Below are 24,821 nucleotides of genomic sequence, written 5' to 3'. Positions count from 1 at the left end.
CCTCCCTCCCATCCAGGATATAGCACAGAAGTGTTGCTTGAGCAGGGTCCGTAAGATTATCTGGGACACTACACATCCTCTTCACGATCTGTTTTCCTTGTTACCTTCTGGGAGGAGGCTTCGTGGTATCCGTAGCAGAACATCCAGATTCAGCCATAGTTTCATTCCGTACAGCATTAATTCTCAAGCTTCCTCCTTCCGTTATATATTCAAGATGGATAGTATTTAATATTTATTTGTTACGTATATGTAGGGGTATGGGTCTATACATATGTTGAATATAGTATGTCTAGGTGTGTGTCATGTATGTGTTTCACTTTGAGAGCGGGCAACTAAATTTTATTTTTGATGTGTGCCGTTGTGCCCACAATAAAAAAAATGACAGTAAAAGTTATCTTATCTCTGTGCTGTTCCCTTCATTCATCTCCTTTTTTTCTGCCTGGAGTTACAGATTCTGGAGATGATCACTGAACATCCCATGAGGAGGAGAGACCTGTCTGATCCCCCTCAGGAGCTGCTTCCCACTGTCCCCTCCCAGAATGACCAAAGTTGGGACACTTCTCGAGGTAAGGGAGAGGGTTTCTTCCAAGCCACATACATAAAGTTTCCCAGAGAGTCTGTAGCTCTCTCTTCTTCATTGGATCCTCTTGAGTGTGGTATCTCCCCACATTTTACTAATTATGCTTCCGCAAAATTTTTGTCTCCCTCTTAGGGGACAGAACAATGTCGCTGGTCTTTGTAGGGGCATCTCCTTTTTCTGTTGGCGCTGAGACAGCAGCTGGATCTCCAGTTCAGGTAGCAGCTTAATTCTTATCTTCCAGCCTGCCAGTGGCTCCCAGCAGGAGCACATTCCGCAGGAATCCAGTGAGAAGCTGAAAGTGGCTTGTCTTTGATGTCAGCCAGACAGATCCTGGGATGGGCTCTTCAAAACACTCATGAAGGTGTTGTATTGACCTTGGGTCTGGTCCCACAGGCCATAGGGCTGAAATGTCAGAGAGGACTTCCCCGCCCCTGCCTGCACACACCAGGAAGAACTGGAGCCAGGGATAGGTGGAGTGTCCAGAACCTATCTGCCAATGGATCTAGAAGGAAACTGGGGTTTCTTTCACCAAATGGACCTGAAATTCCCACAAGAAACAATCAAGTTGATAATAAGTCTGCTGTCAATTTTCTTGCTAAAACGTTGCCTTGTTTAATTCGCTTCAAAGGTCCATTTTTAGGGTTTGTGAACAAATGGACCTTTTTCTGTTAATTGGGAGTATAGGTTTCCTGTTTCAGGGTCTGGTGTCCTTCGAAGAGGTGGCTGTGGATTTCTCTGAGGAGGAGTGGGCTCAGCTGGATCCTCATCAAAAAGCTCTCCATGGAGAAGTCATGCTGGAAAACTCCAGGAATGTGGCCTCGCTGGGTAAGAGCCCTCCTGTACTATGAATTCCAGGGCTTTGTTGATGCAAAGAGAAATCATGAGCCCAAATTACGGTCAGTTTCCCATCTGTATAAGGAGAAGGAAGAACGAAAAGTTTAGCACGTTGTCTTATTTCAAAATGCAAACTTCTAAAGAGTTTTATTCCGTCTGTATCTCTCTTTTCAAATTTTCCTTCGAACTTTGCTCTTCATAAATTTTTAGTCTATTAAAAACTCTAGCCTTTTGAGCATCTATTAAATTAAGGTAAGCAATATTTTTAATACGGTACAGAAGGTTTTCTGTTGTCTGTCATATTTATTAAGGAACAGAGATTGGGAATAGTAAAATGCAGGCATATCTCAAGAGATATTGCTGGTTCAGTTCCAGACGACCACAATAAAGCCAATATCACAATAAAGCGAGTCACAGGAATTATTATTTTTTGTTTTCCAGTGTTCACAAAGTTACGCTCAGGCTATTATGTAGACTTCAACTTTTGGTGACAATTGGGAATGGAACTTCTGTTGCTAAGTGATACCTTGCTCAATAATAGTAACTGAGAGGAATCTCGGAGTCCTAGTGGACAATCACTTCAATATGAGCGAGCAGTGTGCTGCAGCTGCCAAAAAAGCCAACAAAGTGCTAGGCTGCATTAACAGATGGATAGAGTCAAGATTACGTGAAGTATTAATACCACTTTATAATGCCTTGGTAAGGCCACATTTGGAATATTTCATCCAGTTTTGGTCACCACAATGTAAAAAAGATGTTGAGACTCTAGAAAGAGTACAGAGAAGAGCAATAAAGATGATTAGAGGACTGGAGGCTAAAACATATAAGGAACAGCTGCTGGAATTGGGTATGTCTAGTTTAATGAAGAGAAGGACGAGGGGTGACATGATAGCAGCGTTCCGGTATCTCAGGGGCTGCCCCAAAGAAGAGGGAGTCAAGCTAATCTGCAAAGCGCCCGAAGGCAGGACAAGAAGCAACAGATGGAAACTAATCAAGGAGAAAAGCAACCTAGAACTAAGGAGAAACTTCCGGACAGTTAGAACAATTAACCAGTGGAACAACCTGCCTCCAGAAGCTATGAATGCTCCAACACTGGAATTTTTAAAGAAGAGATTGGACAGCCATTTGTCTGAAATGGTATAGGGTTTCCTGCCTGAGCAGGGGGTTGGACTAGATCAGTGGTTCTCAACCTGTGGGTCGGGACCCCATTTGGGATCGAACGACCATTTCACGGGGGTCGCCAAACAACGCAGTCCGCCATTTTTTCCCCCCTTTTCCTTAGCTGTGCTATTCCCTTTGATTCTATTGGCTTTTGAAAGCCAATAGAATAGACTCTCTTGAATAGAGTCTAATTCTATTGGCTTTCAAAAGCCAATAGGAATTGTCCAGGCTGTCTCTGCCCTGGTGAGCCCGCCAAAAGTCCCATTCTGCAAACGGTGCTGCACCAGTTGAGTAGTCCTTGACTTACAACAGGTTGAGTAGTCCTCGACTTACGACCGGTTGGGGGTCGTGGCATTAAAAAGGTTGAGAACCACTGGACTAGATGATCTCCAAGGCCCCTTCCAACTTTATTATTATTACTATTATTATCGATCATCGCACAGTCAGCCAGATGTTCAGACTGGATTTGGCATTTTGTCTACCTATCGAGTCCTTACCCAGGACCTGGGATAGGCAGATGTGGATGTTTGATGGTATTACAGATATCGTCGCAGGATGGAAGCAGTTCCTAATAAGGCCGCCTTTTGCAATTGACTAATAGCGAATTTGTCAATGCCAATGGTGTTCAAGTGGCGCTCCAGTTGTTTTGGGATTGCACCCAAGGAGCCTATGACTATTGGTACTACCCTTGCTTGCTTTTGCCACAGTCTTTCTATTTCTATTTGTAGGTCTTTGTATTTTGTTATCTTCTCCAGTTCTTTCTCTTCTATTCTGCTGTCTCCAGGCACTGCCACGTCCACTATCCAGACTTTTTTGTCTTTCTTATCGACAATTGTTAAGTCTGGGGTGTTATGTTGCAGGTGCTTGTCTGTTTGAATTCTGAAGTCCCAGAGCAGTTTAATTTTATCATTTTCTATGACTTTCTCTATTTTATGATCCCACCAGTTTTTGCTTACAGGCAAATGATATTTTTTGCAGATCTTCCAATGCACCATTGTTGCTACTTTGTCATGCCGCTGCTTGTAGTCAGTCTGTGCAATCTTCTTGCAACAGCTTACCAAGTGGTCCACTGTTTCTTCAGCTTCTTTGCATAGGCGGCACTTACTGTCTGTTGCTGTCTTCTCAATTTTGACTTTGTATGCATTTGTCCTTAAGGCTTGGTCTTGTGCAGCCAGAATTAGTCCCTCGGTCTCTTTCTTCAATTTTCCTGCTCTTAGCCATTGCCAGGTTTTATTATTATCTGCTTTCCCAGCTATTTTTTTCATGTATTGGCCATGTAGTGCTTTGTCTTCCCATGCCTCTATTCTGTTCTTCATTTGGTCTTTCTTGTAGGCCAGTTTGGTCTCTCCAGTAGTTAGTAAGCCTTCCTGATATACTAATTTCAGTGCATCTTCATCATTGTTCTTCAGATATTCTTCCAAAGCCATTTTTTCTTCTTCAACCATCTGATGTACTTGTAGCATTCCACGCCCACCTATTTGCCTTGGTAGATAAAGTCTATCAATGTCACTGCGTGGATGAAGGGCATGATTCATTGTCATTATTTTTCTGGTCTGCCTATCCATTGCTTTTAGTTCTGCTTGAGTCCAGTCCACTATTCCAGCTGTGTACCTAATGACTGGGATTGCCCAGGTGTTGATTGCCTTTATGGTATTTCCTCCATTGAGTTTGGATTTTAAGATCTTCTTCACTCTCTTGATGTATTCACCTCTAATCTTTTTCTTGACTTCAGTGTGCTTGATGTTGTCAGCTTGAAGGATACCCAAGTATTTGTAGTACTCTTCCTCATCCAGACTCTTAATGTTATTTTCGTGGGGCATCTTGATTCCTTCAGTTTTCATTATTTTTCCTTGTTTGATAGTAAGTGTGGCACATTTGTCCAAGCCAAACTCCATTACAATATCTTGGCTATATATACGGACAGTGTTGAGCAGCGATTCTATTTCAGATGATGTTTTTCCATACAGCTTCAGATCATCCATATAAAGGAGGTGGGATAGTCTGGCAGATGTTTTTGATGTTTGATAGCCATGTCCTGAGTTATTCAGTATTGTTGACAGAGGAAACAGTGCAATAACAAATAGTAATGGTGATAATGAATCTCCTTGAAATATTCCTCTCTTGATATTAACCTCTCCCAGCCTCTCACCATTGATCTGCAACTGTGTCTTCCATTGTGCCATCGATCTTTGCACAAATTTTCTGATGTTTCTACTGACTCCTGTTATTTCTAGGCACTTTATTATCCAATCATGTGGCAGAGAGTCAAATGCCTTTTTGTAGTCAATCCATGCCACATTCAGGTTGGTCTTCCTTCTCTTGCAGTTTTCCAAGATCATTTTGTCTATTAGGAGTTGATCTTTTGTTCCTCTGCTATTGGGGCGGTTTCCTTTCTGCTCAGGTGGAAAGAGATTGTTTTCAACTAGATGCTGTTGCACTGCATCAGCTACTACACCAGTTAGTAATTTGAAAGTTGTTGGTAAGCAGGTAATTGGCCTGTAGTTACCTGGTGTTGCCCCTTTTGCTGGATTTTTCATTATTAGGTAGGTTTTCCCAGTTGTTAGCCACTTTTCAATTTCTCCTCCTTGTAGTATATTGTTGAACTGTTTGGCAATGAGTGGGTGTATAACAGTTAGATGTTTCAACCAAAACCCATGCAGTTCATCTTCACCTGGTGCTGACCAATTTTTGATTTTCTTTGCTCTTTTTTCTACCATTTTTGTTGTTATTACTAGTTCTTTCATTTCAACTTCTGTTTTATTTGCATCCACCTCTTTTAACCAAGCCGCATCCTTGTTGTATTTCTTTGGGTTATCCCATATCTGCTTCCAGAACTGCACTGTTTCTTCCTTGTCAGGTACTGACTGATTCTTGCAGTTTCTCCATTGATGGATTGGTAGAAACGTTTCTGATTGGATTGAAATTGGAGGTTCTGCCTATAGTTTGCAATTCGAGCTTCATATCTACTGATTTTCCTGGCTATAGCTGTTATTTGTTGCTTTATTATTTCCAGTGCTTCCTTGATCTTCCTTGTTTCTAAGTGGTATTTCTTGATTAGGTATTCTTTGGTCTTCTTGTTCTTCAGCTTCTTTTCTTTCATCTGTTCTAGCTTGCTTGCATGTGATCTTAACTTGCTGATCTTATTTTCTAGTCTAACCTTCCATTTTTCTGGTGCACTGTTTGTTTGTTTTTCTTCTTTGTTGATTTTGCATCCCAGGTATTCTGTTATAACTGCAGCTGTGCTGTACATTAGTTGGTTTATTATTATTATTATTATGAATTGTATCATGTTATGACCTCTTTTGCTGCAGTCGTTAAGCAAATCACTGTGGTCATCAGGTGAATCTAGCTTCCCTCGTTGACTGCTTTTTGGAAGCTCCTGGGAAGCCTATAAATGGCAATCACGTTACCGTGGGATGCCACAGCAATTGTACATGTATGCCAATTGCCAAGCACCTTGATTGTAATGGTGTGACTGCAGGGATGCGATGACGATTGTAAAAAGGAAAGGACCAGTCCTAAGTCCCTTTTTTCAGCACCTTTGTATCTTGGAATGGCTGTTAAATGAATAGTTGTAAGTTGAGGACTGCCTGCATTACGTAGGCAATATGTCTAAACAAATGATATACATGCCTTAATTAAAAATCTTTTATTGCTAAAGATGCGACTCTGATGAATAATAATGAAAAAGTTTGCAATAGTGCAAGAATTACCAAAATGTAAGACAGCAAGTGCTGATAGAAACATGGCACCAATAGACTTGCTCAACACGGGGTTGTGATAAGCCTTCAGTTCATGAAAAACCCTGCCATACCTGCAAAGTGCAATAAAACAAAGTATGCCTGTATCAACTTTTATATGTTCTTCCTTTGCCTTTAAGTTCTGTTCTTTTCTCGTCAGCAAACACAGCTTCTTATAGCTTTATTTCATTTTTGTATCCTTGTTCTTTTTTTTTCCCAAAGGAATTCAGAGAACCTTGCCCCGTACTCCACAGAAACGAACAAACACAGGAGGCAAGCCATATAAATGCTTGGAATGTGGGAAGATCTTCAGCAAGAGCAGCAATCTCACGTCCCACAAAAGAATCCACACAGGGGAGAAGCCGTATACATGCCTAGAATGCGGAAAGAGCTTCAGTCGGAGCAGTAGCTTCTCAGCGCATAAAAGGATCCACACAGGAGAGAAACCGTACGAATGCCTGGAATGTGGAAAGCGATTCAGTGAGAGTAGTCATCTCATTGCACATAAAAGGATACACACGGGGGAAAAACCTTACGAATGTATAGAATGTGGGAAAAGCTTCAGTCAGAGCAGTAGCTTTGCCGCACATCGAAGAATCCACACCGGGGAGAAACCCTACAAATGTATGGAGTGTGGGAAGAGCTTCAATACAAGTACACACCTGACTTCTCACAAAAGGATCCATACAGGAGAAAAACCGTACAAATGCACAGAGTGCGGAAAGAGCTTCAGCGAAAATGGGGCTCTTACTTCACATAAGAGGATCCACACCGGGGAGAAACCATACAAATGCATGGAGTGTGGAAAGTGCTTCAGTCAGAGCAGCTCCTTTACTCTTCATAAAAAGAGGCATAAAGGAGAGACGCCATATATATGCATCAAGTGGTAAAAAGAACATCCTTGGTCTGCAGTTATTTTCCTTCCCATAAGAGGGCGTTCAAAAGATAGACATAGCTTGAATGCATAGCTTAAAAAATCCCATCAGTCAAATCAGTCTTTTTACAACAGGAACTCATCCACGAACCTCATAGATACTCCAAGTAATTTTTTTTTAGTGGAGAGTGATAATTGTGGTGGGTAAAGCCGTATTACAATTTGACATTATTTCTTTCCTTAAATTCAATTCAGATCTAGTTAAATTAATTTAAAAAATGGCTAGTATGATTACTCCCAAGTCATATACTTATCTGTTTCCCTCTTTTGACATACCAAATTAAAATCTGGTGGCAGCATTTGGAGGAAATTTGGAGGGACGGGAATTTTGCGGACCATGTGGCCTGGAACTCAGGTCCTATACTCAGATATAATAGTAAAGAAAGTTGAAAACATCACTGAAGGCATAGAAAATACACTCAAGGCATCAGTTTTTTAATGCTTGGGCCATTGTCTGATTGAGACTTCAGGCAAGGATGTTATTCATGTTTAGCACTTCCAAAATAATCTAAAAACATATAAGTAGTTCTTGACTTATGACTGGATGCTTACTGACTGTTCAAGTTACAACAGACCCCTTAAATGGGACCTGTGACACTTGAAGTTTTGACATCACCCCCACAAGACACATGACCACATTTTATTTTGCACTTGCCAACTGGCCAGCATTTAAGCTGGTTACCTAGAGCCATGGTGGCACAGTGGTTAGAATGCAGTACTGCAGGCTACTTCTGCTGACTGCCGGCTGCCAGAAGTTCAATCCTGATAGGCTCTAGGTCGACTCGGCCTTCCATCCTTCCGAGGTCGGTCAAATGAGGACTGTTGGGGGCAAGCTGCTGACTCTGTAAACCGCTTAGAGAGGGTTGTAAAGCACTGTGAAGTGGTATATAAGTCTAAGTGCTATGGCTATTGCCACTTCTGGTTTCTGGCAAAAAAACAGCTGATAGCAAACACTGTTCACTTTACAGCCACTGTGTTCACTAAATGACTGTTGTAATATGTTTTAAAATGGATGTGGTTATGCTTTACGGCTTTTGCAGCTTATGACCAGACTTGCCAGGCACAATTATGGTTGTACGTCAAGCATTACCTCTATCCTGTTCTGATTTGTTCCATAGCTCTGAAACGCTTTCTGCATAGATCACTTGTGGTTAACTGTTAAAATGAGATAAAACTTCTAAAAACCATGGAACATCTCATATCTTGTTGGAGGGCTCTTGCAACTATGATTTTTTAAGAGAATAAAACTCTGGAAGGTACACAGTTACTCTGGGAGTGAACGGGAGAGAGAGAAAGATTACAACAATTCATTCCAAGTTACAACGGCACTGAAAAAAGGTATTGACTGTTTTTCACCCTTACAACTATTGCCGCACCCCCCTAATCATGTGATCAAAATTCAGATACTTGACTCATATTTATGATGGTTGCAAAGTTCTGGGGTTATGTGATCATCCTTTTCAACCTCGACAAGCAGTCAATGGGGCAGCCAGAGTCACTTAACAACCGTATTACTAACTTAACAATTGTGGCAAGAAAGAGTGTAAAATGGGGCAAACTTTTTACTTAACAATCATCTTTTTGAGTAAGAGAAATTTGGGGCTTAAATGTGATTGTAAATTGAGTTCTACCTGTACTAGGTTTCTGTAGCCATCGAGCGTACCAGGAAAAAAGGTGAAGATTTGAGGGATTTATAAAAGCAAAAATCGTGGAATAAAGATGAGCAGAGCACAAAAGAAACCATTGGGGCTCTAGGAAAAGTTTGGTAATGAGCTGAAGAAGAGAATGCATTAAAGAGAGAAAGAGAACTGTAATACATGAAAGGTAGTGAAAAATACTAAACAAATCCAAAAAGCTTTTTCCAATCTTTTAACAAGAAAATAAGGGGAGTATATGAACTGTTGAAAAAAAGAAAAAACCAAAAAACAACAGTTAAAAGACAAAGTAACCCAAACATATTTTCCTGCTTTCCAAAGAAGGAAGAAGATTCCAGGAGCTGAAACCAAATCCATTTTACACAGATATCTGGGAAAAGTAGAAAGCAAAAATCGAGCGCTAAGCAGGTACAAGACAATGAAGTGATTTCTGGAAGTCAAGAGTTGTCTGAAAAAGCAACAACTGTGCAATTAAAGCTGTGCAGGGAGAAAATGCAACCTGGCTGAATTGCATTTGCCCACGCTCATTGACAACTGAATGATATATGATAATGCGTGTGGTGATTTAAGTATGTGGAGGAAAAATAAGGATTAGTAAAAGAAGAAAAGGCTGGCATGAGGAAAAAAAAAACAGCAAGCATATCTGAGTGATTAAAACTATATCAATATTCAACATGGATGCTTTGAAGATTTGAAAGCAGATTGTAAAAGATTGATCTGTGAGCACTCTGAAAAAAGAGGTTACTCGAGGTTTACTAGCATGGATTTGTCAGAAACAAATGTTTCCCAACCAGCCTTCCCTCATTTTCGGATTGAGTATTTTCTTTAAATGTAATAAAAATTGGTTTCTGCAAAGCACTTGACCGAGTAGCCAGTGACGTTCTGAGTAGTAAGTTTAATTTAGTGTAGTTGGAATGGCATGACAATTAAGTGGATGCAAGACTTTTACTCAGAACATGCTCAAATATACTTCTTCATCAAACTGGAGGAAGATAATAAATGGGATACTACAACGTGAAACTTGGGCTTTGTTTATTATTTTCATCATTCGTTCAACCAAAGATTAAGAGGGGATTTTTTATCAAATTTTCAGGTCACGCAAAATTGGATGAGGTCATTTTTTATTCTAAAAGTAGCCAAAGTATCCCCCCAAAAGTACACATAGAATAGAATCAGAATAGAGCTGGAAGGGACCTTGGAGGTCTTCTAGTCCAGCCCCTGCTCAAGCAGGAGTCCCTACCATTTCAGACGTGGTTGTCCAATCTCTTCTTAAAAACCTCAAATGATGAAGCATCCACAGCTTCTGAAGGCAATCTGTTCCACTGCTTAATTGTCTTCACTCTTAGGAAGTTTCTTCTTAATTCCAGGTTGCCTCTCTCCTTGATTAGTTTCCATCCATTGTTTCTTGTCCTGTCTTCATGTGTTTTGGTAAATAAACTGACCCCCTCCTCCTTGTGGTAGCCTCTCAAATACTGCAATACTGCTATCATGTCCCCTTTAGTTCTATATTTACATTTTATATGTAAACATATATATTTTCTAAGGTAGAATAGAAAGGATGGGGACTTCGGAGGTGATTTTCAAACATTTTCCCTGGAGCATGTTTATGATCTGGGTGACTCTTGCCTCTTGATCAGGAAATGCTGGAATTAAATAATGAAATGCCATTTGAAAAAGTTTGAAAAGCTCTGGTATAAACGATCAGTCAGGAACTCTCTCTGGAGATTCTCCATCCAACAGGTCAGGGGTGTCAAACTGATGCGTCACATGGAAGCCGCGCCCACCCCATTGTCGGCAATGGCAAAACTGGCTCGATATGTTGTGCGACGTCACATGACGTTGTGAGTTTGACATGTCTTCTCCAGGTTGTGGTTGTCCCAATGGTGTTTTTTCCCCCCCAAAAAGCAACTCGCTTCTCAATGAAAAAAACTTCTGTTCAGAACTGGAAAATGTGCTTTTTTCAAAAAGTTGCCTTTGGAAAAATAGCATCTTTGGGCAACCAGTCACAAGCATCTCTGTCATCCATGCCCCCTGAATTAACATGAATACGCCTCTTCCTAAATACATAAAAGAATAAGTTGGTTCCAAGAAAGAAATACAGGTAATTCTTGAGTTATGATGGCCACAGGGACTGGAATCTCTGTTGCTTAGAAATGTGAAAGTAAAGCATGATACCTGGAATACCACATCCAGTTTTGGTCACCACATATAAAAAATATATGTTGACACTTTGGAAAAATTACACAAAACAACAACCAAGATGATTAAAGGCCTGGAGACTAAAACATACCAAAACTGGATGCGGTATTCTAGATGTGGCCTTACTAAGGCTTTATAAAGCGGTACTAATACTTGATTCTATGCCCCTGTTTATACAAGCAAGGATTATATTAGCTTTTTTGGCTGCTGCTGCACATGGCTAGCTCATGTTTAAGTGATTGTCCACTAGGACTCCAAGGTCCCTCTCACAGTTACTGTTTTTGAGCCAGGTTTCGGCTAATCTGTATTTGTACCTTTGGTTTTTCCTGCCCAAGTATAAAACCTTGCTTTTCTCCACATTATTTTTCATTTTGTTGGAAGTATCGGCGGGAGAGGGAAAGAGATGTGGGGAAGACTGTATCTGGGCTGCAAAAATCTGGGCAACCTCCAGAAGGCGCCAAATGATGCCCAACCATCTGTACTTTGTTCTGCTCTGGATATTTGCCCCCTGTAAAAGAGTGACAGAAAGACAGGCTGTCATCATCCCTTACGCTTGATGCCAGGGGGAAAAAATGGGTCAAAGAACATTGTGGTTTATTAAAAGTCAATCTCGGTTTCCAGGGAACTAACAGCCACCTCCCAGCAATTGTCTTAGCAGCCACAGAAGTGGCTTTCTGGATCTTCCCAAGTTAGTTGAGATTTGGGCTTCCAGGTGGCCTCCCATCCAAAGCACTTTTTCCAGATCTGGTGGGCTCTGAAGTACAAAAGCCAGCAATATAACAATTTAGAACAGTGTTTCTCAACTTGGTAACCTTGGGTTGTATGGATTTCAACTCCTGGAATTCCCTAGCCAGCATGCCATAGTGCCTGCCTGCAGGACCACCTCCCTTTGCCCCCCCCCCTCGAATGACCTATGCCATCCGGGGTTCCAACAGCACATACAAAGAACGGTTGCAGGATTTAGGTTTGGCCAGTCTAGAGAAAAGGACTAGGGGGGACATGATAGCAGTATTCCAGTATTTGAGGGGTGCCACAAAAAAGGGGGGTGTCAAATTATTCTCCAAAGCAGCAGAAGGCAGGACAAGAATCAATGCATGGAAACTGATCACAGAGAGAAGCAACCTGGAATTAAGGAGAAATTTCCTAACAGTGAGGACAATCAACCAGTGGAACAGAAGTTGCCTTCAGAAATTGTGGGCGCTCCCTCACTGGAGGCTCTTAAGAAGAGACTGGACAGTCACTTGTTTGAAATGGTATAAGATTTCTTGCCAGAACAGGGGGCTGGACTAGAAGACCTCCAAAGTCCCTTCCAGCTCTATTCTGACCGAGGAGGCGCCGGAGAGCCCCGGCTGAGCCAGCAGGGATTGCAGAAAACATCCGCTAGGGGGCTCCCCGCTCAAAAACAGGAAAACGGGCAGCCTCCGCCTTCAGAAGGAGACCACGCATGCGCCGAATAAAATTTGCCAGCAGCTAATAAGAGGCTCAATACTGGGGAATCCGTAGTCTAGAGCTCTTGTGGCAATCCTGCGTGACTCCGGAGCCTTTAAAAAAACATCCGAGTCATTTTTCGGTAATTTTTCCATGCAAACTTCCCTTTTTATTTCCTTGACACCAGCCTTTCTAGCAAAAAAAAAAAACCTGATGCTGATTCGCGCAGCATTTTCCTAAGGAGGGGAATGGGATAAGGGGACGGAAGGGGGGGGGGGTCAAGGAGAAATAGAAAAAAAAAGCCCCCCGATGCTCCTAAGGACACGATCCCGTTGCACCTCCCAGCATGCGGGATCCAGGAACATTGCAGAAGCTAGTAGATTGTCGAAACAGATTCCCCCCTCCATCACCATTTGGGGGTGGGGGGGGAGTTAGAAGCGATGGGATGCAATCCCCGCCCGCAATCCCAGGAGGGTCACGTGGTCTGCGAAGGGTCGCCTCCCACTCCTGCCCGGGGAGGGCGGCGGTGTTTGCACCGTCTCGCAAGGAAGCTCGCAGGGTGGATCCAGAGCTAGGCGTGCACAAGGCTCATGCACAACTGGGCAGAGAGCTTGACATCGCTTCGGGAGGGGGCCAGGCAAGAGGCGCCCCCCCCCCAATTGCTGCACCCGCTGGCAAGAAGCGCACGGGCCCCGCGATAGGAAGGCCCGGGGGCGCTGGGTTGCAGAAGGGCCAGATCGGTGGCTGCGCTACTCTGGCCCACCACGAGAGGGCGCCGCCGATCCGGTTGGGGTTAGACAGCGGTCGGGACCCCGGCAGTTTCTCTAGCTCCTGGTGCTCTTAGCGGTCATCCGCTGTATTGCAGTGCGGCATTGGTGCGAGGCGCGTGTGTGACCATTAAGCCCAAACCTAGGCTGGCTGATCCGGCTTGGGGATTCCCTCACCCCACCCCGACCCACATCCCCCTGAAAAACGGGATTTGGCTCCGTGGCTGCCCTTGGTGGGAGTGTGAGAGATGCTCTAGGTGAGGGAGGAAAGCTACTCCCTCTTTGCCTTGAAGTCCAACTTGTGCTCCACCTTAGATTAGAAGCAGGAAGCACCTGGGTTGGTGAGGCTCTCCTCCAGGAGAACCTGTTATCGGGGACTCATCCATGCCACTCTGCTCCAAGGAATCAAAATAGCTTTGAGACCCAAGGAATCTTTGGCTCTTTCGCAGGTGCCTCGGAGAAGCAGCGGCGGCAGAAAATGAGCACAAATGAAGCTGCGGTCAGCTTCCATGGCATCCTAGCAGGAAGCCACGGGGGATTCTGGGGAGGAACAAGGGTGAAGATCCTGGAAGGAGATGCCCTCGCTTGGAATGTCCAGCGTTTCAGGGACTTTGGGTACCAGGAGGCCCAAGGTCCGCGAGAGCTTTGCAGCAGACTCCACCAGCTTTGCCAACGATGGTTGAAGCCAGAAAGGAACACGAAGGCGCAGATGCTGGACCTGGTGCTCCTGGAGCAGTTCCTGGCTGTCCTGCCTGCAGAGATGGAGAGCTGGGTGCGGGAGTGTGGAGCAGAGACCAGTTCCCAGGCGGTGGCCCTGGCCGAAGGCTTCCTCCTGAGCCAGGCAGAAGAGAAACAGCAGGAAGAGGCTCAGGTGAGGGTAGAAACAAAGGAAAACCATATCAAATGGGCTTCCTGAGCCTTAGGAGAGGGAACGTTTCTTCTTTTCCTTCTGCTTTTGGCTTCAGAATTGCAGATGGGGAGTGAGTTTTTCCCCATCACCTTGGCTTTTTCCTTTTGTCAGCAGCTACAGGGAGAGGGACCCTTTGTGGAAGTGACAAACCATGAAGTCTCCCGTCCCCCAGAAGAGCTGGTTTTGGGTGGGAACATTCAGGAGGCTCAAAGTGGAAGGATTTTACCAGGTAAGAGGGAACACTTCCTCTGAAGACATATCCCAGCTTTTATTTTTCTTTCTCGTCTCGTGGCAATGCCGGGGACACCTTGTACAATAACTGTACATGAATAAGGTGATGCTCCACCTTTTCCTAGAATGTATTCTTGCTTTAAAAGTCTATTTCCCCTCCCCCCCATTTTTTCCCTTCACAGGGAGCAGAACTGTTTCTCTGATGTTCTCTGATGAAATGTCTCGGTTTTGTGGTGGAAAAGAAAAAACATCTGAACCTCCAGCTCAGGTACAGAAAGGATTGGGCTCAGTTGAGCCTACCTCATAAGATTCAAATTTGCTATCTTAGAAATATGGAGTTGGAACACCCTCTCTCCTCCCCCCCCCCCATATCAGCAGTCTATCCTATTGTATTGCGCAAGAAAATCAGCAAGACCATCCTTGGGAAGTAGTCATCCAACTTGATACTCTGTCTCCCCTCGATCTTTTTTCCTTTGGATTGGATATCACAAGTACCTTCAGCCTTTTATTCTAAAGGGTGTCCTCTAATTCACAGTTCCCCAAACTTTTGGAGTTGGTTGGCCAGGGGGGGGAGGGGGCAAGGATGGTTTTGTGGGGAGGGGGCAATCGCATGCTTGCGCACTCATGGCTCGCGTGAGTGGGACTGTAAATGCCTGTGCAAGTGGGTCCGTAAAAGCCCGCAATGCTCATGTGAGGGGCCGCAAATAACTGCTTTGCTTGCATGAGTGGGCCGTGAACACTCCAGAAGACAGGCTTAAGATACAGGAGGATTTGGACAGACTTGAACACTGGGCGCTATCCAACAAAATGAAATTCAGTGATGAAAAAAGTAAGGTTCTACATTTAGGCAAGAAAAACCAAATGTACAGGTATGGTATAGGGGGTACCTTGCTCAACAGTAGTAACTGTGAGAGGGATCTCGGAGTCCTAGTGGACAATCATTTAAATATGAGCCAGCCGTGTGCTGCAGCTGCCAAAAAAGCCAACACAGTGCTAGGCTGCATTAACAGAGGGACAGAATCAAGATCACGTAAAGTATTAATACCACTTTACAATGCCTTGGTAAGGCCACACTTGGAATACTGCATCCAGTTTTGGTCACCATGATGTAAAAAAGATGTTGAGACTCTAGAAAAAGTACAGAGAAGAGCAACAAAGATGATTAGAGCTCTGGAAGCTAAAACATATAAGGAACGGTTGCTAAAATTGGGTATGTCTAGTTTAACGAAGAGAAGGACAAGGGGGGACATGATAGCAGTGTTCCAATATCTCAGGGGCTGCCACAAAGAAGAGGGAGTCAAGCTATTCTCCAGAGCGCCTGAAGGCAGGACAAGAAGCAATGGTTGGAAACTAATCAAGGAAAGAAGCAACCTAGAACTAAGGAGAAACTTCCTGACAGTTAGAACAATTAACCAGTGGAACTACCTGCCTCCAGAAGCGGTGAATGCTCCAACATTGGAAGTTTTTAAGAAAAGATTGGATAGCCATTTGTTTGAAATGGTACAGGGTTTCCTGCCTGAGCAGGGGAGTGGACTAGATGACCTCTAAGATCCCTCCCAACTTTATTACTACTACTCCTACTCCTACTACTCCTGCGATGCTCATGGTGATGCTTGTACAAGTGGGGACCCGAATGCCCAGGATGCTTATGGCGACGCTCACGCAAGTGGGCCTGTGAATGCCTGCAATGCTCGTGGTGACGCTTGCATTAGTGAGGCCACAAACACCCAGGACAGTTGTGGCGATGCTCACGGGTGGCTGCGAATGCCTGTGATGCTCGCATGAGGGAGGCTGTGAATGCCCAGGATGTTTGTGGTGACGCTCACACAAGTGGGGCCATGAATGCCAGTAATGCTCGTGCAAATGGAGCCATGAACACTCGTAATGGTTGTGGAAGTGGGGCCACGAATGCCAGCCACTGAGGCGGCCCAGTGGCCAATAGGCCATGGCCCAGTAGTGGGCCATGGCCCACAGGTTGGGGACCCCTGCTCTAATTCTTGTATCACCTTTGTTTCCCTCTCCTAAACCTGCTTTTACCTGTCCTTCTAATGATGTACCTTGAAATGTTGCCAAAATAAAATAGAAAATACTATGGATGCACCCCTAAGAGGTTCATGGGAAGAGTCATATAGGCAATCTTTGACTTACAACCATAATGGAGCCTGCCTAATAATGGTTGTAAGTCATGACAAGAGCAAACCTTGTGACTGATCCAGTTTTACCACTTTTTTTTTTTTGCAATGGTTGTTAAAAAAAATGTTCCAGTTGTTGGGCCAATCAATTAACTGAACCAATTGTTTCCTATGGGGCTGGTTTTGCTGAAAAAAGAGATGTAAATTGCTTTGGTTACTTTGGACCAGTCACTTTTTCCTGGACTGGTTTATCTCATAGGGTTGGAAGAGAATGGAATATATGCTGCTTTGAGTTCCTGAATAAAAGACAAAATATAAATTTAATCAATATTGTTGATGGCAACTTGTTCAATTCTGGATGCGATCTCTCAGCAGTTCCATGGCACTGTTGATTTTGGATAACGTGGCCCTTGGGATTCCCCAGCCCAGGTCATTGACTAAAGATCAGACAGGAGCTCCCAACATTTTTACATCTTTCAGCAAGGATTAGAGACCCGAAATTGTGGTGTTTGGAAAGCTCACTTGCCAGTTGATCCAGAAGGATGGTGCGATGGTTTCATTAAATGCTCTTGAAAGTGTTATAAAATCAGTTAAGTTGCTAATAAGTAGTGGATTCTGTCCATTCTCTCGTTACACCATGCAGAAAATGCCCACTGGTTATTTCTTGTAAATCCTTCCCGACTTGTCTGTAAGTAGGGGGTCTTTTCTTCTTTCAGGGTCCCGTCTCTTTTGAAGAAGTGGCTGTGTATTTCACCGAAGAAGAGTGGGATCTTCTAGATTCCAAGCAAAGGACCCTCCATGGGGAAATCATGCTGGAGAATGCTAGGAGTGTGGCCTCTTTGGGTAAGGGAGCGTTTGGGTTCTGGGTTCAGATAAAGAGAAAACTACTTTCTAGTTAGAAGTAATTTATTCTCTCTTGCTTTCTCCAAGAACTGCCCAAACCAGAGTTAGTTTCCTGGTTGGAAGGAGAAGATCCATTCTTCTGGAATTCTGAAGGTGAGAGATCAGCAGGAATCTACTCAATGTTTGGGGGGGGGGGGAAGTGCCCTGAAGAATCTTTCAGATGGTGATTAATATTGCCAAGAGAAATGGACTTTTGGAAGGACGATGTTTTGCCTGATGATTCTGCCTGTTCTTCTCAAATGCATTAATTTATTGGCACATCAATGGCACAAGGACTGCCCTTCCGGTAGAGCTGTTTCTCTGACATACTTTCCTAGTTGTGGGAATTGTGTGGGTTTTTTTTTTTTTAAAGATCCCTTAACCTTGACAGATCTTTAAAGCAGTGGCCCCCAATCTTTTGGGTCTCAGGGACCAATTCCATGGAGAGGTTTTTCTATGGACCAGAGGGGGCATGGTTTTGTGTGCTGCCTGCATCCTATAGATGGGGCTTAGCTTGTTTACGCAGTCCAGTTTCTGGCATTCTGCAGATTGGTGCCGGTCCATAGACCGGGGTTTGGGACCCTTTCTCTAAAGAATCCATTTGGCATATCCCTTTTCTGGGGATTCATGGATCCCAATATCTAGCCTCCTGTTCTTTCCTCTTTCTGTTATGCAAACTGGAAGGAGGTGAACCTGCAGTGCCATGCTTTGGATTGGCAGTTCTGCCACATGCTTATTCCAGTTTCATGTGGTTTAGAGATTTGTGATGTCTGCTCAAGAGTAGGAGTTCACAAGATTCACTAATATTCCATTGGAGGGAAAGTGCTTGAAAAGCAGTAGCTCTAAACAAAGGTTTCTATGGAGAGTCTCAGTCATCCAGGTCACAGTTGTCCCAAAGGTGCTTTTTCACAAGACAACTGGACTTCATTTTTCTTTGAAGATGTTTTGCTTCTCACCCAAGAAGCTTCTTTAGCTCTGAATAGATGGTGGTGCTACACATGGCACAACATAAGAGAACAAACCCATCAGGACAAGATTCAGCAGTCCATCTGCATTTAAAAGACAAAGGTCACTCTTTCAAAGACAGCAAAGTCCTCATTTTGGACAGAGAGGGCTGCTGGTTTGAAAGAAGGGTCAAAGAGGCCATCTATGTCAAAACTGAACAGCCCTCTCTCAGCAGAGGGGGGGGATATGACATCATTATCTTCAGTCTACAACACAGTCCTTTTAGTAGTTCCAAGAAAGCTCCACACCCATTTGCACCACTCAGGTGACAGACAACACAGATAAACCTCCAGATGGCATCAAGGACTCTCTAAAGCAGGGGTGTCAAACTCAATTTCATTGAGGGCCGCATCAGCATTGCAGTTGCCCTCAGGGGGCCGGATGGGTGTGGCCAGGGTGGGTGCAGCCTACTGGGTGGGTGTGGATGGAGTGGGTGTGGCCTACTGGATGGGCGTGACCAGCTCTACATCGTTCGTGTCAAGGATGTCTGTGGGGGCCTGGGCAGGAATGGGACAGATCTGAGGGTTTTTGGCAGAAGGGGGTGGGACCAGGGCAAGTGCCAAGATATGGTCCACTGGAGGAGCCTCACCATTCCTCTCAGGCCATGCGGGGGGGGGGGGCTTATGTAGCTAAGACTGAATGCGTTTCAGCATAGATGGCCACCACAAAATTGTACATTAGTTCCCAGCTGGCCTGGGCCAGGGCCAAGGCAGAGGGGGCCGTTCCCTCACTGTTTCCAGGATGGCTTCGCGGGCCACATGAAACCACTTCACGGGCCGCATCCGGGCCCTGGGCCTTGTTTGACATGCCTGCTCTAAAACAATGCAAATGACCAGCTATCTGCAAGGAATATAAATCCTTCCATTCCCCACCATCCAGTCAGAGGTGAAGAAGCTTTTTGGATGAAAAGTGAAATATCTTCAAAGAAAAACAAGAAAATCCAGTTGCCTCATGAAAAAGCATCTTCTAAACCAGTGGTTCTCAACCTTTTTAATGCCGCAACCCCCAACCGGTCATAAGTCGAGGACTACTCAACTGGTGCAGCACCATTTGCAGAATGGGACTTTTGGCGGGCTCAGCAGGGCAGAGACAGCCTGGACAATTCCTATTGGCTTTTGAAAGCCAATAGAATTAGACTCTATTCAAAAGAGTCTATTCTATTGGCTTTCAAAAGCCAATAGAATAAAAGGGAGTAGCCCAGCTAAGGAAAAGGGGGAAAAAATGGCGGACTGTGTTGTTTGGCAACCCCCGTGAAATGGTCCTTCGACCCCAAATGGGGTCCCGACCCACAGGTTGAGAACCACTGTTCTAAACCAAGATTCTCTTGGAGAAACAGGCCAACTCAATTTTACAGGCAACCTGGGGAGAATAGGACTCCTCACTGCCAAATTAATGTAGGTCAGTGTTACAACATGCATTTATTATTTGACCCAAAAGTCTGAATTCAGATGTGGACTGATGCATCTAAAAATCTGCAGAATGGAAGCTGGTAAAATGGAGATGTTTTCTGTATTGGATGATTTCAGTCTTACAAAATTAACAGTAAATCTTTGTCAATTATCTTATTGGGCTGTTGGTGAGTGTATTTGTGTTTGGAACTGATGAGGAGCAGTTGCAAGATTTGGGTTTGGCTAGTCTAGAAAAAAGAAGGACTAGGAGTGACATGATAGCAGTATTCCCGTATTTGAGGGGATGCTACAAATAGGAGGGGATCAATTTATTTCCCAAAGCATCAGAGGGCAGGACAAGAAACAATGGATGGAAACTGAGCAAAGACAGAAGCAACCTGGAATTAAGAAAAAACTTCCTGACAGTGAGGACAATTAACCAGTGGAACAGTTTGCCACCAGAAATCATGGGTGCTCCATCGCTGGAGGTTTTTAAGAAGAGACTGGACAGCCATCTGTCTGAATTGGTATATGGTCTCTTGCTTGAGCAGGGGTCTAGACTAGAAGACCTCCAAGGTCCCTTCCAGCTCTATTCTGATTCTGAATCCACTTTACATTCTGTTACAGCAGCTTATTCTCACGCAATATGGATTTGCAATAATCTCGGCTATTTTTTGCCAACCATTCTTCTTTGGGCAAATTTAAACCAGTGGCTGGAAGACAACCTTTTTCCAATTGGGCCTTCCTTTTATTGCAGGTTTCGCCTCCCCTATTCCCAGGCTTACTCATTTCCTCATTAAATCATATTTTGAAAAATGATATTATCATAAAAAAATGGGAAAAGTGTATCTGTACTAAAATCAAGTGAAAATTGGACCTAAAAATATTGTTTGAACTGGCAGCATATTCAAAAACTACCCTGTTTCAGGGCACAGGAGATAAAACTACTAGGCTCCACATGTTGGAATGGGCTGGCCCCTGGAAATATGGAGGGCCTCAGAACTCCTTTAGTTCTAATGATATTCAATTTCAATGGGCTTTTGATTCATGATGTGATTGTGAATGCAATAATCCCTGGCTATTCTCCCATTATGATTTTTTTCTACTGTTGTATGCTGCCCAAAGCTATATGTTTGTGTAGGACAGTGGTTCTCAACCTTTCTAATGCCGTGACCCCATAATACAGTTCCCCATGTTGTGGTGACCCCCAAGTGGGTGTGGCCACCAATAAGAGGGAGTAGGACAGCTAGGGAAAAGGGAAAAAATGGCGGACAGCGTGGTTTGGCGACCCCCGTGAAATGGTCATTCGACCCCAAATGGGGTCCCGACCCACAGGTTGAGAACCACTGGTGTAGGATACAAATAAAATAATAAACCAAGAAACATCTTTCCCAAAAGTGCTTTTTCACGAGGCAACTGGACTTTGTTTTGCCTCTCATCCAAGAAGAAATGTCTTCAACGAAAAACAAGAAAGTCTAGCTGCCATTGCACCTTTGGGATAACTATGAGCTGGATGACTGAGAATCTCCATAGACAAGAAACACACAGAAAAACTGCAGGGAGCATGGAAATGCAGAAATATAGATGCAACTAAGAAGATTCTTCTCTAATGATCTTCTCCATTTTTGCTTTAAATTTCTATTTTTTCTCTCTCTCTCCAGCAGGTGATGGGCAGAAAACCAAGAAATTCATGGAGCCCCCTCTGATGTACTTCGATCATAATTTGCTTTCAAGTTCATACACAGGGGAAAAACCCTACAAATGCATAGAATGTGGAAAGGGCTTTAGTATGAGCAGCCACCTGCTTTCTCATCAGAGGACTCATGCGGGGAAAAAGTCGTATAAGTGCTTGGAGTGTGGAAAGAGCTTCACACAGAACTTCAGCCTGACAGTCCATCAGAGAACTCACACTGGGGAAAAACCTTATGAATGTGTGGACTGTGGAAAGTGCTTCAGCCGCAGCCAGCACCTCATTCAACACAGAAGCATCCACACAGGGGAGAAACCATTTCAATGCACTGACTGCGGAAAGTGCTTCAGCCGCAGCCAGCATCTTGCCCAGCATCGAAGTATCCACACAGGAGAGAAACCGTACAAATGCATGGAGTGTGGAAGGCGCTTCAGCAATAGCGGAAGTCTAAATACACACCAGAGAACTCATACTGGAGAGAAGCCCTATAAATGCCTCGAGTGTGGGAAGAGCTTCAGCAAGAGCAGTAACCTTACAGCCCATAAGCGGATCCATACGGGTGAGAAGCCCTATCAATGCTTGGAGTGTGGGAAGAGCTTCAGCAAGAGAGGGAACCTTTATAAACATCAGACAATTCACACAGGAGAAAAACCTTACACATGCATGGAATGTGGAAAGAGTTTCCGGATGAGTGGGAATTTTTATAAGCATCAGAGAATCCACACAGGAGAGAAACCATATGAATGTCTGGAGTGTAGGAAGCGCTTTGCTCTTAGGCATCAGTTGACTTCGCATCAAAGAACTCATGCTGATGAGAACCCATTTCAATGCTTAGTGTGTGGCGAGGAGTTTAAATATAGTGAGCAACTTACTCAGCATGAAACCACCCACACAGCATCCAGCCAAGATGGAGACTTAGTTGGAGAAACTTCAGCTCACTTTGAGACCTCCTATTTCTCTTTGTATCCTGACAATTGTTTAATCTCCTTTATTTGGTCTGGAAACCGGTGATTATTGTCTCTTTTGGTATTTGGGGCAGTTTGTGAATAATCTGAACCAAGAGACATAATATTGTAGCCCTCTCTTCTGGCAACATCTGAATGGAAACTGAGCTTATAATTGATAAATAACTACAGCTTCAATCATTTTTTTAATGATTGGTAATATTTATATTGTAAACAATGTAGTGGAGAATGGGCTCAGTCAACTGGAAGCTATCCATAACAGAACTGCAGAAGGCAATTACATTCTGTGATTGACCTGGAATCTCATCCAGAAGGGCCTCTAGAAGGCTCTTGTTACAACAGATGTGTGATATGAAATATCAATTAAGACATGAGTAAGAATTGGATTCATCTTTCCACAGATATTCATGGGTGGAGCCAGAAATGCCATACTCATGGATGTTATGCAAACGTGGCCTGTAATATCTATGTGGCTTCAACTGTTGCCTTTTCTTGTCCCCATTACATTTGATGTGCTTTGATGAATTATGATAGACTTCCTTATCTTAATTTTCAAAGATCTTCTGAACCCTGCTCATGTTAATAAAAAGGCTTAAATGGGATCCATTCAAAATCTCTTAGGATGATGCCAAACAAATGGCTGGTAATTGGCAGACTTTTTCAAATGACATCCTTTTGGTGAAGAATCTGAAATATTATATTCTTGTTCCTGCAACTTTCACCATCCAACAGTCTGAAATTTTCCTCCAGATATGGCAGGTTTTATCTACTTGGGTTGAAACCTCTTTGGAGGGGCTTGCTCATGATCTGGTCTTAATTGGACACCAGTTCATAATAAAATGTCAACACAATTTTTTCTGATCTAACTGGATCTCTCACTCAGCCAATGCGTCTTTGAAAGCTCTTAAAAGTTACTTAGATTTGTTACAGTTTTATTGTAGTCTTGCAACTTCTATAGTGATGTAAATTTTTTTACAGAGTTTTCTGTAATTACAGGTATATAATTTATACTTTTTATTGTGGTTTCTTTTTAAGTGTTTTATTGCAACAGTGAAATAATTTTGCCACCTTTCTGTTTAATAGGAGACTGTAGATAAAGAGATGCAAAGAATGTTGCCCATGTCACAGAAATAAGGATTTTTAAAACTTTTTTCATCCTGACTCTGTTCCCACAATACCTACAACCTTCTATTATTTTTAAATTTAGAGGCTGGGTGATTCCAGGACAATTTTGGGAGACTAACACTTTAAAAAGAGCCGAGGTGGCGCAGCAGTTAGAGTGCAGTACTGCAGGCCACTTTAGCTGACTGTGTTCAGCAGGTCAGCGGTTCAAATCTCACCGGCTCAAAGTTGACTCAGCCTTCCATCCTTCCGGGGTAGGTAAAATGAGGACCCAGATTGTTGGGGGCAATGTAAATATATATACATACATTGCTTACTGGTGTACACCGCTTAGAGAGTGCTTGCACTTAAAGCGGTATATAAGTCTCATAAATAAATAAATAAAGAAAACAAAAAGAATTATGTATGTCCAGACAAGCCTACCACATGGACCATAAAAATGCAAATGAGACCTAAATGCATTTTCTTGCTATCTGTAGGTCCCAAACTGTGTGTTGGCAGTTTGTAATCACAGATGATTTGTTCTGCATAATCATGGCCATTTCAGCCATTCCCCCCTTGCTACTAAGAAGGGAGGGAGGCTTCTGCTTCCTGCCTTATTTCCTTTTTTTTTATCCAAACAAAATAATTTTTAAAAAGCAAAAAAAATGCATATGACTTGATTTGGGATGGAATTGCCATGGTCAAATACAGGGATATTATCTATCTTCTGCTCATATCTGCTTGGGTTTATTTACCTTATCTCTGCTGAAGATGCGTATGAAAATTGAAAAGGACATAGAGACACCATTCCTAGAAAAAGCCCAGTTTTGCAGCATTTCTAAGACTAGAACTTTAACTTTAACCTTAAAAGTGGAAGATTCTACCCTGTTTGGTTGGATGGAGTTAGTTTAACCTAGGGGTGTACCAAATAGTCTAGAATCTAGATAAATAAAATAGGTTTCTTTATTTTAAATGCCAACAACTCTAGTTAAAAGATGTTCATGATGAATTAGAAGTGGGAAAGACAGAAATCAGGGAAGATCATGTGGAATACACTGTGCTGAGAACTGTTCACGGGAGAGAGAAAATAATGAACGCAGCCTCCTTGCATTCAGCACATAACATTGGTCTAGGATCCCTTGAATTTTGTTTCAGACCAAACCTAGAACCACCAAGATGTTTCTGTTGAACCATGGCCAACACAAAATAGTTTGAC

The 24,821-nt window shown here is 43.3% G+C and overlaps 1 protein-coding gene across 1 annotated transcript in view; it reads left to right on the top strand.

The window, feature by feature from the left end:
* LOC120301604 (zinc finger protein 2 homolog) overlaps nucleotides 1–23,869 on the top strand; it is a 34,662-nt gene extending 10,793 nt beyond the window's left edge. Inside the window, exons 3-7 of the mRNA XM_039329051.1 lie at nucleotides 446–566; nucleotides 713–795; nucleotides 1,279–1,405; nucleotides 6,538–7,164; nucleotides 21,583–23,869. Of these exons, the coding sequence (XP_039184985.1) occupies nucleotides 446–566; nucleotides 713–795; nucleotides 1,279–1,405; nucleotides 6,538–7,164; nucleotides 21,583–22,547 (1,923 nt within the window). The 3' untranslated portion in view covers nucleotides 22,548–23,869. The remainder of the gene's footprint in view (nucleotides 1–445; nucleotides 567–712; nucleotides 796–1,278; nucleotides 1,406–6,537; nucleotides 7,165–21,582) is intronic.
* The last annotated feature ends 952 nt before the right edge of the window (nucleotides 23,870–24,821 follow it).

The sequence above is a fragment of the Crotalus tigris genome, unplaced genomic scaffold (genome assembly GCF_016545835.1).
Source record: "Crotalus tigris isolate CLP2741 ecotype Arizona unplaced genomic scaffold, ASM1654583v1 scf7180000024386.1433019, whole genome shotgun sequence".
NCBI classification, from domain to species: domain Eukaryota; kingdom Metazoa; phylum Chordata; class Lepidosauria; order Squamata; family Viperidae; genus Crotalus; species Crotalus tigris.
Note: the sequence above shows the minus strand (reverse complement) of the source record. Positions and strands in the feature narration are given on the sequence as shown.